The sequence below is a fragment of the Rissa tridactyla genome, chromosome W, assembly GCF_028500815.1.
Source record: "Rissa tridactyla isolate bRisTri1 chromosome W, bRisTri1.patW.cur.20221130, whole genome shotgun sequence".
NCBI classification, from domain to species: domain Eukaryota; kingdom Metazoa; phylum Chordata; class Aves; order Charadriiformes; family Laridae; genus Rissa; species Rissa tridactyla.
In genome coordinates this window covers 25,382,666-25,400,240 of record NC_071496.1, presented here as the reverse complement: position 1 = coordinate 25,400,240, position 17,575 = coordinate 25,382,666, and the positions used below count along the sequence as shown (strand labels likewise).

Genomic DNA, 17,575 nt, shown 5'->3' with positions numbered 1-17,575 from the left:
GGGGGAAGAAAGGCTCAGCCCGTCGACTGATCCCGGAAATCAGCGGTGGAATTCTTCACGATGGTGTCTTCCCTGACATCCCCTCTCTCTTGGGCTATTTTTATATTATTTTTTTATCTTCAAAGTGGAGTTTGAGTGACTTTAGTCATACGTACTTTTATTATGATTAATGTATTCAAGGAGGAGTGTTCACACCTCGGGGGCGGATAGCCTCCGGGATGGAGGTGTGTTTTGGTACATTGTGGTGAGCAAAGTTCGCACAAAGGACAACATTTCATCAACATTTGACGAAATGTTGGCTTGGGTAGCGTGTAGGCTGCTTATCAGTTCTGTAGAACCATCTCGTCCCCATATCTGCTATTCGTCACAAGGGAAGGCCACGGAACAAGCGCATTCCGTTCCATCCCTCGTGTAGTTTCGCAAACAACCTTGTACAGGGAATCACAGATGTTGCATTCTTCATGTGCTAGCTGCGGCTGTATTCTACCTCAGAAGCCTCTTGATTTTATGACTTTCCTTAATGTGTGAACAATGCTGTATTTTTGTATTCTTGGCCAATTTAGTAATTATTCCACAATATGTATAATGTGGATGCCTTCAACAGCAGGGCTCAGACACTCAGTCTGACCAGTAGCTGACCCCTGGATCCCAGTCTCCCCAGTTGCTGGCACCTAGACATAAGGGCCCTTGAGGCTGCAGGCCCACTCGAGTTGCTAGTGCAGTGACCAGGACTCCTCTGTTCCCCCAATAGCCAGTTTTGCCCTTAGAGACACACACACATATTCCTAGGTCCCAGGTCACTTCACCTACATGCTGGCTAGTCCAGCTTTATATTTGCTAGCACTCACACATTCACTCACACAACCACCATGCTCACTCCAGTTGCTGCCACTTTAGTGCTCTGGCCCCTGGTTCCACTCTGGTGGTTGGCACTTGATTTCACTCACTCTGGTTTCTCTAGTTGCTGGTATCCAGGCACATGAACCCCTGTGGCCTGTGGTCTAACTCCAGTCACCGGTACTCAGATCCCCATACACACACACGCACACAGACTAGCATTCCTCAACCAAGGAAAGAGAAATGGAATTTAATAAGATAACACAGAATGCACCGATCGGGTAGAGGGCATGGCCAGACAAGTGTACAGCCACTGTTAACATGCAACTAGCCCATTTTATCTCCATACCCTCTATTTTCCCACACTCGTTCCTCCCCAAATCACCTAAACCGCTTCCTTTTCCTGCCTTTGGTTCCTCCCCTAAACAACCCATAATAAGTCCTGTGCAATCCCAAAATTTTTTTCCCCATAATGTGTCCCATATCCCTAGGCAGCAACCCTCCCCCCTCAGTCTGAAAGGTGCTCCAACATTGACTCATCTTGATAGATTCCACGCCTGGACCATGGGACTGATGCTCTCCTGAGACAGCCCTGGGAGATGCCAACAGGGTGTTCCTTCCTCTGAGTGTGTAATTTGTTATTATATTTCTTAGAAAAACTGGAAAAGAAAAAAAAGCAAATGGCCAAAACCTGCAGGTCCATAGCTACTGTAAAGTTCTGTATCTCTGAACTCAGTGGAGTCACTGTTACCTTCTTGGTCACTTGGGTTATTTTACCTCCTACCCTCTTTATTCATAGTGTAAAAGACAACTTTGAACTAATCAAACAGCACAACCCAGGAATGTGATTAAAAATATTTTGAAGTGTTTAAATTCCAGCTAAAAATTTTTCTTGGATTGCATAGAAATTGTCTGTATTGTCTTTGTGTTTAAACTTTTCTTGAAAGAACATGGAAAGGAAGAGCAACAAAGTAATTTTGTTGATGATTTTATTTTATGTTGTGATAGCACTTTGGAGTATCAGTCACAGACTAGGATTCCACTATAACGGGTACTGGACAAATGCAAACCAAAAAGGAAGTCTCTGAGTTAAATATCCAATATTTAATGTCTTGTATATAAACCATGTGAAAATAACACCAATTCAGAATCTCTCCACCAAAATACATGTATCTCTACATGTTGATTGAAGCCCAACAGACTACATATTGTCTGCTGCTTTGGTACTGTTGTGATTTAATGCAGGTAGGCAGCTAAACACCACACGGCTGCTCGCTCACTCCCCCCACAGTGGGATGGGGGAGAAAATTGGAAGAGTAAAAGTGAGAAAAACTCGTGGGTTGAGATAAAGAGTTTAATAGGGAAAGCAAAAGCTGCACATATAAGCAAAGCAAAATAAGGAGTTCGTTCTCTATTTCCCATCAGTAGGCAGGTGTTCAGCCATTTACAGGAAAGCAGGGCTTCATCACATGTAACAGTTCCTTGGAAAGACAGAGGCCATCACTCTGAACGTCCCCCCTTTGCTTCTTCTCCCAGCTTTTATTGCTAAGCATGACGTCATGTGTTAGGGAATATCCCATTGGTCATTAGCCCCAGCTGTGTCCTCTCCCAACTTCTTGTGCACCCCCAGCCTACTCGCTGGCAGGGAGGAGTGAGGAGCAGAAAAGACCTTGACTCTGTGTAAGAATTGCTCAGCAATAACTAAAACATCCCTGTATTATCAACACTGTTTCCAGCACAAAACCAAAACATAGCCCCATACAAGCTACTATGAAGAAATTTAACTCTATCCCAGCCAAAATCAGTGCAGCTACTAATGTGACTTCAATGTTAAAATTACTTTTCATAACTGGGACTGGGAGAATGAGGAACTGCTCACTGTAGGAGAAGACCAGGGTCGAGACCATCTAAGGAACCTGAAGATACACAAGTCCATGGGACCTGAGGAGATACATGCGCAGGTCCTGAGGGAACTGCTGGATGAAGTTGCCAAGCCACTATCCATCATATTTGAGAAGTCGTGGCAGTCCGGTGAAGTTCCCAGTGACTGGAAAAGGGGAAACATAACCCCCATTTTTAAAAAGGGAAAAAAAGATGAACCAGGGAACTACAGGCTGGTCAGTTTCACTTCTGTGCCTGGCAAGATCATGGAGCAGATCCTCCTGGAAACTCTGCTAAGGCACATGGAAAATAAGGAGGTGATTGGTGACAGCCAACATGGCTTCACGAAGGGCGAATCGTGCCTGACAAAATTGGTGGCCGCCTACAATGGGGTTACAGCGTTGGTGGATGAGGGAAGAACAACTGACATCATCTACCTGGACTTGTGCAAAGCATTTGACGCTGTCCGACATGAAATCCTTGTCTCTAAATCGGAGAGACATGGATTTGATGGATGGACTACTCGGTGGATAAGGAATTGGCCGGATGGTCGCACTCAAAGAGTTGCGGTGAACTGCTCGATGTCCAAGTGGCAAGCAATGACGAATGGAGTTCCTCAGGGGTCGGTACTGGGACCGGTACACTTTAACATCTTTGTTGGCAATATGGACAGTGGGATTGTGTGCAACCTCAGCAAGTTTGCCGATGACACCAAGCTGTGAGGAGTGGTCGACATGCTGGAGGGAAGGGATTGCCATCCAGAGGGACCTGGACAGGCTTGAGAAGTGTGCCTGTGGGAACCTCATGAAATTCAACAAGGACAAGTGCAAGGTCCTGCACCTGGGTCGGGGCAATTCCATGCACAATTATAGGCCGGGCGGAGAACGGCTTGAGAGCAGCCCTGAGGAGAAGGACTTGGGGGTGCTGGTGGATGAGAAGCTCAACATGAGCTGGCAATGTGCGCTTGCAGCCCAGAAAGCCAACCGCATCCTGGGCTGCCTCAAAAGAAGCGTGGCCAGCAGGTCGAGGGAGGTGATTCTGCCCCTCTACTCTGCTCCGGTGAGACCCCACTTGGAGTACTGCGTCCAGCTCTGGGGCCCCCAACATAAGAAGGACATGGACCTGTTGGAGCGAGTCCAGAGGAGGGCCACAAAGATGATCAGAGGGCTGGAACACCTCTCCTATGAGGACAGGCTGAGAGAGTTGGGGTTGTTCAGCCTGGAGAAGAGAAGGCTCCAGGGAGACCTTATAGCAGCCTTCCAGTATTTAAAGGGGGCCTACAGAAAAGGTGGAGAGGGACTCTTTATGAGGGAGCATAGCGATAGGATGAGGGGTAATGGTTTTAAACTGAAAAAGGGGAGATTTAGATTAGATACTAGGAAGATATTCTTTACAATGAGGGTGCTGAGGCACTGGAACAGGTTGCCCAGGGAAGCTGTGGATGCCCCATCCCTGGAGGTGTTCAAGGTCAGGTTGGATGGGGCTTTGAGTAACCTGGTCTAGTGGAAGGAGTCCCTGTCCCTGGCGGGGGGGTTGGAACTAGATGATCTTTAAAGCACCTTCCAACTTGTCATGGTTTTGGCCAAATTGGCCAATGGCCAGTGACAGATGCTCTCCCCCAGCCTCTTGCACACAGAGAAGAGGCGGAGAAATAAAGAGATTTACGAGTTTAGAAGAAACTAAGCTACTTTAATGAAATATTAATAACAAAATAAAAAGGAAAGAATAAAATAGATACAGTATATACAAAACCATATTAAGCTCCCAGGATGATGTCACCAGCAGGCACTGGGGAAGTCCCAGGTTGGACTCAGCAACGGGTGGGAACTGGATTCCACAGCTGGAGTCAGGAACCCACGGATCGGCATCAAAGGCAGATGAACAGACAGGGTCCTCCTCGGACGTCGGCCATTGTAGAAAAGAGACTGAGTCTTTGATCCCTCAGCTTTTATACTGAGCATGGGGAAGATGGGATGGAATATCCTGTTGGTCAGTTTTGGGTCACCTGTCCTGTCCGCTCCTCCCTGCAGGTGGGACCCCTCTATGCTTTTCCGTTTCCGCCCCTCCAATGGGACAAATGACAAAATTAGCTGACCTTGGTTGTTATAGCAATAAGTATAAGCAAGAGCCTCTGTGCATACCATTCCTTGGCACTGATTGTAAACATTGGTCTTATCGCTCTGAGAACGAACCATTTTCAGCACAACATGCTGTTAATTTCAGAGAGTTAGAAGAGGCCTAGCTAAGAAATTACTAAAATTACTGAACAGAAAGTTGGTTCTGTTTTACCTCAAACCAAGACACAACTCTAACCATTCTATGATTCTATGATAACAGCAACTGCTTTCCTTTGACATTCTGGTTTGAGTATGATGCTTGCACGTGTGTGAAAGGGGAAAAGCATTCATATGCTTGAACACAGTATGGATAATTTTTATTAGCTTGCTTAAACAGAAAATGTGACAGGATGAAACTTAATGAGAACAGAGAAATATGAAAAATGTGCATGTCTGGAAAAAATGCATAGCTTTAAGCTACTTTAAGTTACTAAATAGTTTCTTCTGTTGGTTGCTGTTTTTGCTTTATGCTAATATGTCACCTCTGTTTCCTGGCATGGGTTTCTGCTCAAGGCTATTGTGAGTATGGCTTTCTGTTTACTTAACACTACTTTTACTTTATAGACATTTATACATATGGTTTTTATTGTAAAACATGCTTACTGTATATAAAGTCAGTTTATGATTAAACTAAAATTTGCTTTGAAGCTCTCTACCACCACCACCCCTGCCAAGAGCTTATTCAAATGTGACTTAGCCAGAAATCAGAACACCATAAGGTGTATTATATTTACATATTTGTAGGCAAAGATAGATGTGAAAACAGAGAAAAGCAGAGCAATTGAGGATAAAAATTCTGCTGTGCTCTGGTCAGTGGCACTCTACTCCATCTAATTTTTGTGGGGACAGAATTTTACCTCGAGTCTTTATGTGAAATTGCTTTGATGCATTGGACGACTCTTCAAGCAAATTTTCCACTATCTAATTTTCAATAAATTTGTTGAGTCTAATCTACAAAAGTACTGAATCACAAAGCAGTGAAAACAACTGTAATAGAATTTTTTCATTAATGAATCTTTCCTATATTCATCCAATTCCAAGAAAATATTTGTGAAGTTATAAGGCATTCTGATTTTCGAAAGTCCACAGCTGTCAAAGAAATAACAACTACTACAGAAAACTGCTATACAGTAATGACCTAAAAATGGGTGAAATGGTTCTGGTTATAATTGTGAAATTATATATTTTAATATAACTGAAATGATACTAAGCACCATAACATGTTAAAATAACTGACACATTTAACTTTCTATTTTAGTCGCTGCTTCTACAAAAGAAACTTGAAGAGCATCTGTAAGTAATAAAGCTTTCCATATTTTGCTTGCCATATGAAATGATCTGCTTTCCCTATGCTTAGCAGGTGCTTAGCCATTAACATCAGTGGGCAGGCAGTAGTGCATTTGGAAGACATATAAAGAAGAGAAAGGCAAATAGCTCAGGAATATGTAGACGATCTGTTACTGAGGCATTATTTTCATTTCTTATGGAAAGCCTTTGCCAAATTAAAAGGAGTTATGAAAGAGCCACCATTTTCTGGTGGTTAGAAAACTTTATTTAAAATTGTGTAAAGCTTAAATTAAGAGGAATAATTAAGTTTGTTCTGAGGAAAACATTTTAATATAAACAATATTTACATTTTTACGTTTTAGTATACATTATGGACTGAAAGATAACATTTTAGTGAGTGCGATCTTTCTGTTATACTTTTTCTGCACTGCTCTTAATTTTACACTTTTTATAACTGCAAGTTTTACTTAAAGAATCGTTTGCTTGTTAACTGGCTTACTAGAAAGGATAGTCTCTCTGTAACTTTGGGGAGAGTAAGCCATTCTTCCCAAATCTTATCACAGCTATTGATATTATACACTTCAAACATGGTTTGTACTATTTATTGTAAATTCTAAATTAAGTATATAATTAAGAATAAAGCTGTCTGGTTTTATAACTCCGCATATATGGTAATGCTTTTTAGTATATTTTATAAAAATTCTCATAGTCATTGACCCACTTGTCATTTGTCCTCATGCCTCACAGCCAAGTCAACTCTACTCCCAGAAATATACCATACTCTGAGGATTTGGGGGGTTTTTATCACTTAATATTCATTCAAGAGGATAAGAGTATTGGAAAAATAATATGTGCTTTTATGGTTTGTAACAGTGAGAAGCTCCATGAAGCTAACAATGAGCTACAGAAGAAACGAGCTATTATTGAGGATTTGGAACCAAGATGTAGTAACAGTTGTGAGTTTTCTGATATGCACTCCATTTCGTTTAACTGTAAAATGTTTTGCATGCAGGGAATGATCTTTAATTAATATTTCATTTAATACCTGTAAAAGCTGTAAGAAAAACAAAACATATGTTTCAAGTGGTAGTGGTATGTGTGGTGTTAATTACTCTGAAAGCTATAATGACCAAAATCATGTTACTAATTCTTGAGATGTAGCAAATGACATTTTAGAGCCCACCATGGCAAAGGATGATAGAATCATAGAATTGTTTAGGTTGGAAAAGACCTTTAAGATTATCAAGGCCAATCATTAACCTAGCACTGCCAAGTCCACCACTAAACCATGTCCCTCAGCACCACATCTACAAGTCTTTTAAATACCTCCAGGGATGGCGACTCAACCACTTCCCTGGGCAGCCTGTTCCAATGCTTGACAACCCTTTCGGTGAAGAAATTTTTCCTAATATCCAATCTAAACCTCCCCTGGCGCAACTTGAGGCCATTTCCTCTCATCCAGTCACTTGTTACTTGGGAGAAGAGACCGATACCCACCTCGCTACAACCTCCTTTCAGGTAGCTGTAGAGAGGGACAAGGTCTCCCCTGAGCTCTCCAGACTAAACAACCCCAGTTCCCTCAGCTGCTCCTCATAGGACTTGTCCTCTTGACCCTTCACCAGCCTTGTTGCTCTTCTTTGGATGTGCTCCAGCACCTCAATGTCTGTCTTGTAGTGAGGGGCTCAAAACTGAATACAGTATTCAAGGTGTGGCCTCACTAGTGCTGAGTACAGGGGGACAATCACTTCCCTAGTCCTCCTGGCAACACTATTTCTCATACAAGCGAGGATGCTATTGGCCACCTGGGCACACTGCTGGCTCATATTCAGCTAACTGTCGACCAACACCCCCAGGTCCTTTTCTGCTGGGCAGCTTTCCAGCTACCTAATGATTATGTAATCATTAGGTAAATTTTAGATCAAATAAATTTTCATTAGTTTCCAGTTAAACCACAGAACAATATTACATGTTATAAAATTCCACATTTAGAAAATGATAAGCCAACTGGAGATGAAGTTCAGGCAGAGTAGCTGATGAGTATGGAATCCTTCCATACTTACCATGTCTCAGTTGTGGGGGGCGGGGCAGAAAGGGGCCTGGTTTTCTGAGTCCCTAACCCCTAAAATTTAGAGCATATTCAGACTTCTCTGATTGGCTTGCTTGAATTGCAAGTTGTTTGTGAAAAACCTTGGGCTGAGCTTCTATCTTGATATGACAAAACCAGTTAAAGTAGTTATACTTCTTCCTTTCTTTCCATTAATAGGATAAATGGTGTGTGGGTTGTTTCTTTGGATTCTTTTAACTGGACTGAATTATGGCCAAGAAGTTTGTGCCAGAATTATACAAAATTTTGAAAAACAGATTCTATAGTCTTGATGAATACCTGCAATTGGTTCTGTAATAGATCAGCGGAAGAAATCTTACCCAGTCATCATTTTAGTGTTTTCCTTATGCTTAGAGACAAAATTGTAAATAAGAAAAACATAAATGAAAATTGAAAAATAAGGTTACAAAACAGATAGATTAAGAGTTGTCAAATATTTATCATTGTCTGATAACCAGACACCAATGTTATATACTATTCGATTGATGGTGACAAATTTGATCTTCCTCTGAGATGCAAGTAGTATGTATAGCTTGCACAAGTAGTAGTGGCTTGGCACATTTCTTAAATCAACACAGGAAACTGGATGTATAGTGAAACTGTCCTGTTGGTCTGCATCACTTCTTGAGGATGATGTAAAGAAAACATAATTGGAGTGTTTTCATGTCACAGTTTTGAAGAATTTTATTCATTATGGCCTTTGGGCAGATATGAGCAAGAATCTTGCTTGTCACTTAAGACTGTTAAACTTCTGTGTATTTAACCTACAATATACCATTTTTCATCTGCATTTTTCATATGCGTTTCTTTGGTTTTGAGTTAAACTTATTGTGTCCACTGCACAATAAGTATTTTTCATTACTTATGTAAGTTTTTCTTAACTGAAATAAAGTCCTAGCTGTGGGTTTAATGTCTGTTTAACTGCATGTAAATAAATTTAATGTAATTATTTTATCCTCTAATCCTGACATAAAGCACTCAAAATTGAAGAATTACAAGAAGCTTTGCAGAAAAAAGATGAAGAAATGAAGCAAATGGAAGAACGATACAAAAAGTATTTGGAAAAGGCCAAAAGTGTAAGTGTCTGGGTTCCAAGTTAACAATCCTTCCCTAACAGGCTGTACCACATTTTCACTCCGTAGGAATAAAATTAAATTAAGTATCTATACTTGTGATTACAGTCTAACCCAAACCCTTTGTACTACTTCTGTACACATGTGTACCCCACTGATACAGATTTATATTAGAGTTACCCAGACAAAGCTCCTTAAAGAGTCACAAGTGCCAGCAGATAACACAGAGATGGTGTTAACCCCTTCCTGATGTTATGATAACCTGTTTCTTGGTGGAAGTTCTTCCAGGCTCATCAGTGAGGGATGCAGTTTGTCTGAAGTCATGTCCATGCTAGGGCTCACATGTTTTTAAAAAGTTTTTCATCTGTTTTCTAGGACAAAATTAAAAACCTCAGCCTTTACTGGAATCATTCTTGAGTATTTGTTAGCACTCAAATACTGCCTCTGATGGGTGTCACATAAGAATGTAGTTAGTTGTTCCCCTCATCTTACTTAGTGGCAGAAACTTCATCACACATGCACTGCCATGGATTTACATTACTTGGACTCCAGATCCCTGAATCCCAGCCTCTTTCCAGATAGAAGTAGTCCTTGAGTTCACAGTGAGGAGTGAGTCGAGGGGTAACAGATAGGTAATCCTAAACTATAAAGAGAAAAAGGCTTCAAGAAAAGGTTTCACATGCTCTGGCCCCATGGAAGTATAAAGTGGGGGTAGGAACTGCTTCCTTGTGACCAAGATATTGAACCTCAGAGGTCTTGCTTCCTTCTATCAACACTTTTGTTTGACAGTCCTGTTAGAGCACATTTCAGATGATGTGTGACACTTCATGATTGTTGTTTAGAGATATTCTCCAACAGCCTGGTTGACAATTTAGAGCCTCTGTCTTATTAGGGGAGAGATGTGTTTGTATTATATGTCAACCTTTTAAAATTAAGCATTATTTTGTTTGACATTTTAAAATGTCATTTTACTTTATTATATTGACATGTTTTACGTCATTTCTATGTCTCTTAATCTGCCTTATGTGGTTATAATGCCTTGATACCTTTTCCAACACTGAATTAAAACCAAACTGTGGTTTTCCTCTCACAGGTTATCCGCACCTTAGATCCTAAACAAAACCAGGGTACAGCTCCCGAAATTCAGGCACTGAAAAATCAGTTGCAGGAACAGGACAGAATGTTCCATTCATTAGAGGTAATAATCTCCCTGTTTCCCAGTAGATCTTTTGTTTTTCCTCATTTTGGGGTATAGATTGTGCTTCTCTAATATTTACTGTTCTCTGCAGTTAAACAATTTTAAATATATGGGGTTTGTTTTATTTTAGAAAGAATATGAAAAAACAAAGAGTCAAAGAGAAATGGAAGAGAAGTTTATTGTTAGTGCCTGGTATAATATGGTAAGAATCTCCAAACTTAAAAACGATAAAAAGGTTAATCTTAGTTATTTCTGTGGTGTTTATCAAGGTCTTCATTTATTTATAATATTTTTGTGTGTAAAGTATTTTCAAATATATATGCAGATGAAAGCATTATCTTTTAGTTATCATTATATAATAGTTAACCCCTAGTGGAAAACAATAAACTTGTAAAAGGCTTGTCAGAGTTCATACTGAAAAACAGCAAAGTAAGCCTCAGTTCAGAATATAGAAACCAAAGTGGGTGTTGTTTTCAAGTTTCAAAACCTGAAGCATCACTTTGTGATGGGAAAGGAAGCCTCAATTTTCTTTTTTGTATTTTCAGACCTTTAGTTATACTGTTTTCTAATACTCAAATTCATTCTCTTCTTTGCCCCCTTCGCAATTTTCTGCTTGTTTCTATTTCATTAGAGTAACAATGCAGGTAGTTTTGTGCACACCTGATACTCTTCTTGTGGCATTTACCAAGCTATACATATTTGGTTCTTTCATTCTGTTTACTACATATGAAAATGGGTAAGTGCAGGGTCAAGCCTCACTTACACTATTCAAAGCATAAGGGAATTGTATATCAGTCACACAGTGTTGGACTTTTTTGCAGGGAATTGTTCACTTTCAGCAAATGTGTTCAAGACTTACCTTTGATGGGGCATGGCTGCTTTGAAACTACTCTCCTGATAGGAGTCCCTGACCCCCCTGTAACAGGCATCTGTTTCATCATAGAGGTTAAATCATTTCACTCTGTCTTCCCTTGGAAGAGTTTCCTTCTTGCTGTTTTATGTTCCTGCTATGTTCATGAGTAGGAGAGTAAAATGGTGTTTAAACAGAGCATCTGAATCTTTTTGGTATTGAAAGCACTTTCAGGTGACCTGGTGCCCTCATCCAACTATATAATGTTGGTCCCACTGGTAAGCAGAAGACAAGGCTGAGCTGAGAGATATAGTTCAGTAGCCTGACTCTCATGTGGATGAAGATGATTAGTGATAGCTTCACCTGCTTCTTCCTTTTAGTTAGTCTCTGATTTTATCCACAGCCCACCATAGCTTCTATCATCTCATACTGGTCAGGATCTTCCAGTCGTCATGCGATTTTCTTTTTTTCCCTGCCATTCAACAGTGGAAATATTTCATAGCTCCTAGCTTCTGCTAAAGACATACATTCTCTCAAAAACAAAGAATAACAGAATAGCTAAGGTTGGAAAAGCCTTCGGAGATCATCTGGTCCAACCCCCCTGCTCAAGCAGGGCCCAGGATCATGCCCAGATAGGTTTTGAATCTCTCCAAGGATGGAGGCTCCACAACCTCTCTGGGCAACCTGTTCAGTGTTCAACTACCCTCACAGTCAAGAAGAGTTTTCTTATATTCAGAGGGAACCTCCTGCGTTTCCATTTGTGCCCATTGCCTCTTGTCCTCTCACTGGGCGTCACTGAAAAGAACCTGGCCCCCTTCTATGGCCCCTCCCTTCAGGTATTTGTACACATTGATGAGATCCCCCGAGCCTTCTCTTCTCCAGGCTAAAAAATCCCAGCTCTCTCAGCCTCTCCTTGTATGAAAGATGCTCCAATCCCTTAATTATCTTTGTGGACCCTTTCTGGACTCTCTCCAGCAAGTTCATGTCTCTTTTGTACTGGGGAGCCCAGAACTGGACACAGGACTCCAGATGTGGCCTCACCAGTGCTGAGTAGAGGGGAAGGATCACCTCACTCGACCTGCTGGCAACACTCTTCCTTATGCAACCCAGAATGCTGTTGGCATTCTTTAGCACAAGGATGCACTGCTGGCTCATGTTCAACTTGGTATCCACCAGCACTAAAATATGCTCCCACCACTTCTATTAAGTTAGTATTTTCACAGAGGGTGAATATAATTGAGAAGTACTCTTCTAGCTCAACTTCTGTGGGGGTGTGGGGGTGGCTTTCCAAAAGGTTTGTCATAGCACCACGTGTTCATGTGTGGAAATACATGTTCAAGACCTGGCACGCTGGGAGTCCTTTTTCTCAAGAATTACTGCAAACTTGCATGATGATAAAAAGTGAACTCATTGAAAAGGCTCAGGAAGTATGTCTTAACCCCATTCTTGAAATTCAAACCAGATTAGCTCATATTTGTGAAGAGGAAATAATAAATTGTAAATGAGTTGTTCATCATTATTTATTGGTATTCACTGATAAGTTTCTCTTTATAGGGAATGACTCTGCATAAAAAAGCAGCAGAAGACAGACTGGCTAGTACAGGCTCAGGACAGTCCTTCCTAGCTAGACAAAGGCAAGCCACAAGCACAAGGAGATCTTACCCTGGTTATGTTCAGCCAGCAACAGCAAGGTAAAGAAGCCTTGCCTTTAGAAAGAAAATTGCTCTGTGATCCAGGCCATTTCTGTTGCAGGTGACATTTCTGGAAATTCAACCAGTATCCTATCTCTTTGTCCCTTGTAACCACTGTTATTTCTCAGTTCCAAAAGGGGTTTTATTATGGTTTCTCATTGTTCTAATGTATTATGTTCATGTTTTTTGGAGTCTCTGTCACTTACTCTCTCTGCCTTTTTGATTGTGCAAAAGTTTTGAGAAAAATCTAGAAAAATCTTGTATAATAATGGAGTCTTTAAAATTTCTATGAAGCCTTATCTCATATGTAAAGCATGACATAGGCTGTATAGCAAACAAATTTGTTACAGTTGATATATTTGTGTCTACATGTATTATTATCCTATAACGTTATTGTGAAATGTATTTGCAGCCAAAAAACTTAATATTGGCAATGAGAGTATCCTAGCCACATCCTTTGCTATCTCTTTTAGGATGTTTATGAGTTAAAAGAAGCAGAAAGCAAACAACCCCCCCAAACAAAACCCTAAAACAAACAAACAAAAACCAAAACACACACACCCCCATCTTCTCCTACATACAGAGATTGCTCCTATTCATGATGCTTGGCATTTAGTAGGGAAGGGGAATTTTTGCAGGCTTTCTTTTTTTCTTCCCTAAAAATGGTTCCTATCTGCTTTTATCAGCTGCTGTTATGTTTGCTGACAGGTGAATGTTTTCAAATGGTTTGTTCCACTCATTGAAGTTTGTGTGTGTGTGTGTGTATGCACATATAAATAAATAAATATAAAAGAAAGTTTAAAAATATTCAAAATGCTTTAATACGCTAAAGCATCATTGATTTAAAAGAAGGCATTTATTTTAAACTTTTGTAATTATGGACTAACAGTACATAACTAACTGGACTGTTAGTACTGGACTAACTGATCAATCCATCGAGGTCCAAATGTGCAGTGTAGAGGTTAATGTAGTCAAATTGTTATCCCCTACTAAAAGATCTATTTTTAACATATTAATTCAGAGGATGATTATATCAGTTGCCTTACTAATGGTACTAGCTTCTTGAGGCAAGTTTCTTTGTTGCTAACTGTTGAAAATTGACTGTTGTTTATTGTACTAACTTTTAAACATGCAACTGTCTAATAATGTCTTACCCTTGTAGCACCTTTTTGTTGGTCAGTGAAATGGATGAGGGTGCGTATTATTAATTTAGGCCCTGGTCCTACAAAGTTCCAAACATCCCCTGAGTAATTTTTAACTCATTTATTTTAAGTAATTGATGGTCCTGGATACAAAGCACATCTGATCATTTGTTGTAATACATTTGCTCAGTGGAGAGTTTCATACACATGCATTTTGTGGCAATTTCATCTTAAAGAACTTTTTATTAAATTTGTTTTGCTCCTAATATGCATAGTCTAGTTTATAAATTTATCTTTTTTACATTATTTTAATACTTTCTCCAGTGAAAGCTTTTACTTTTGATATATCCCTTCAGATAAAACATGCTTTTACTTCAACCATCACAAGATATATTTTAATCTACACATACCATGGAAAAGGCAAAGGATCATTTAAAACCAGCATGCTTGAATTAAAGGATAAGTATTGATGAGTGGCATTTATAGAAACTGTTTTAAAGCATCAGCTGTACATATCAAATCCAGGCTAAAAACCTGCATCCAATATGTGTTTAAAGAACTTTTATACTTTTTCATTTGCATTTTTTTTCCAGCGATGCAAACAATGTCTTCTGAAGTCTTATCACTGATGTATATGTTTGTCTACCACAATTGCTCTTTGTGCAAAGGAGCAAATATAATAATTTTTCTGAATGAATTTAACATTCTTGACAACACAGCATTTACATATCATTCAAAAGAAAAAAACACAAGAATATTTAAAATTATCTTTTTACTTTTGTCTGGCTGGCTCTTCTTGTCTGTTACCAAACTGCCAAAATTGATTTGCGAAAGAAAGGGATACCAAGATTTTAATAGGAGGTTTTATCTCCTTGATTTGTCTACTAATTCAGTTTACTATTGCCATTAATTTGATGTGTGTCTAAAAGAAACTCAAATACAGTCTCCACACTGGAATAAAACCACTTGCTCTTCTTATTTTAGCATTTGTGTTACTATTTTGCTAAGGCTTCAGTCACTGAGGCTCCTACAGGTTATACACTGAACAAACACTCATTAGAAACCTTCCTTCTGCCTTTTACTTTTCTGTCTCTTGGGTCTCTGTTCTTTTGTCTTGTTTTGAGGAGTTTTCCCCTACTCCTTTTCTCACAAGATTAGATACTATAGTGTTTTCCTGTGTTCTCTCCAAGAAAAAAATCCTATTCAGCTTTGCGATACTGTATATGTAGGAGCAAAAAAGAGTAATATTGAATTTATGGTTCACTACTGCTCATAATAATTGTCAGGTAAGACCAAATAAATATTTTGTTCTCTGAGAACTTCCAAATTTGTAGAAATTCTGTTTTCCCCAGAATTTGTGTTACATTTAAACCTCTAAAAGTATGCTAGGACCTTTTAAAAATTCTCTAAATACAGTCTGGTTAGTTCCAGGAGGTCATTTATTCTGTGCTTTAATTGTAACCTATAGGATTTCATTCTTTGTTCTTAAGCATTCACTCTTAAAATTTGTTGCACACATTAGTCACTCTGTGTGGACGGTTCTCTTCAATGCAGGTGGTGAGCATCAGTGAACGTTCCCTGTAACATTTCTTTATTGGAAGGATTCAACAAAAGATTATAGAGCCCTGAGAGCAGCGGTCAAAGACTCTGGGGTGCAGATAGATTTTTCATCAGTCCTCCCGGTCAAATGGAAGGGGGTTAATAGGGCCAATCGAATCTGGCAAACCAACAAATGGCTACAGGACTGGTGCCACAGCCAGGGGTTTGGCTTCTTAGACCATGGGACTTGCTTTGAGAAACCAGGTCTACTAGAGTCTGATGGGGTTCACCTGTCAGAAAAGGGGAAGAGCATCTGGTCAGAGGCTTGCCAAACTTGTGAAGAGGGCTTTAAACTAGAGTTGCCGGGGGAGGGGAACCTCAATCCATCCCACTCCTACCAGTATGATGCCAATGCCAGTAATAGATGCCCCAGAGACTGAAGAAGGGTCACAGGTCAGCGGGAGGGCACCTGGAGTGCAGCACAAAGGAATTCCAGCCACTCCAGCCAGTAAGTCAGCTTCATCGTGAGCCCAACTTAAATGCCTCTATGCAAATGCACGTGGCATAGGGAATAAACAGGAGTTAGAGACATGCACATGCCTGCAGGGCTATGATCTTATTGGCATCATAGAGACATGGTGGGAAGGCTCCTATGACTGGAGTGTTGGAATGGAAGGATACAGGCTCTTTAGGAAGGACAGGCAGGGAAGATGAGGTGGGGGTGTTGCCCTCTATGTCAAGGACCAGAATGGAGTGCATGGAGCTCTGCCTGGGGATGGATGAGGAGCCAACTGAGAGTTTATGGGTCAGGATTAAAGGGAGGGCGGGGACAGGTGATGTTACAGTGGGGGTCTGCTACAGGCCACCCGACCAGGAAGACTGAGCGGATGAGGCCCTCTATAGACAGATAGGAGCAGCCTCACGTTCACAAGCCCTGGTCTTCATGGGGGACTTCAACCATCATGATATCTGTTGGAGGGACAACACAGCAGGACATAAGGAGTCCAGGAGGTTCCTGGAATGCGTCAATGATAACGTCCTTCTCCAAGTGATAGAAGAGCCAATGAGGAGGGGTGCTATGCTGGACCTTGTTCTCACCAACAAGGAGGGGCTGGTGGGGAATGTCAAGCTCAAGGGCAGCCTTGGCTGCAGTGACCATGAAATTGTGGAGTTCAGGATCCTTAGGGCAGCGAGGAGGGCACACAGTAAGCTCACTACCCTGGACTTCAAGAGAGAAGACTTTGGCCTCTTGAGGGATCTGCTTGGTGGAGTACCATGGGACAAAGCCCTGGAGGGAAGAGGGGCCCAAGAAAGCTGGTTAGTATTCAAGGATCACCTCCTCCAAGCTCAGGAGCAATGCGTCCCAAAAAAGAAGTCGTCATGCAAAAAAGCCAGCAGGCCTGCATAGATGAACAAGGAGCTCCTGGACAAGCTCAAACAGAAAAAGGAAGCTGTCCTGGTTCCGGTGGGGATAGGGTTAACTTTTCCTGGTATTCCATGCCATGTGAGCCACGCCCACCCTGAGCTGCCGGGGGAGGGGGCAGGAAGTTGCTGCTTAAAAGCGGGCTGGGGCGGCCCGGGTCCGGCCGGCGAGCGGCGAGCGGCGGGGGGAGCGGCGGTTCCGTAATCGCGTTTGTATATTCCCCTATCCGTGGTGGTGGTGTTTGCCTGTTCCCTTTGCTGTTCTGTTAAACTGCCTTTGTCTCAACCCAAGAGTCTTGCCTTTTCTTACGATTCTTCCTGTGTTTGGAAGGCACGAGCGAGCGGCACGTGGTTCTTTGTTGCCGTCTGAGGCTAAACCACGGCAGTCCTTTTTGGCGCCCAACGTGGGGCTCGAAGGGTTGAGATAACGACAG

General features: G+C 41.1%; 1 protein-coding gene across 1 annotated transcript in view; it reads left to right on the top strand.

Moving 5' to 3' along the window:
- LOC128901960 (protein Hook homolog 3-like) overlaps nt 1–13,042 on the top strand; it is a 120,611-nt gene extending 107,569 nt beyond the window's left edge. Inside the window, exons 17-22 of the mRNA XM_054184165.1 lie at nt 6,094–6,128; nt 6,996–7,078; nt 9,202–9,302; nt 10,393–10,497; nt 10,628–10,699; nt 12,902–13,042. Coding sequence (XP_054040140.1) covers nt 6,094–6,128; nt 6,996–7,078; nt 9,202–9,302; nt 10,393–10,497; nt 10,628–10,699; nt 12,902–13,042 — 537 coding nt within the window. The remainder of the gene's footprint in view (nt 1–6,093; nt 6,129–6,995; nt 7,079–9,201; nt 9,303–10,392; nt 10,498–10,627; nt 10,700–12,901) is intronic.
- The last annotated feature ends 4,533 nt before the right edge of the window (nt 13,043–17,575 follow it).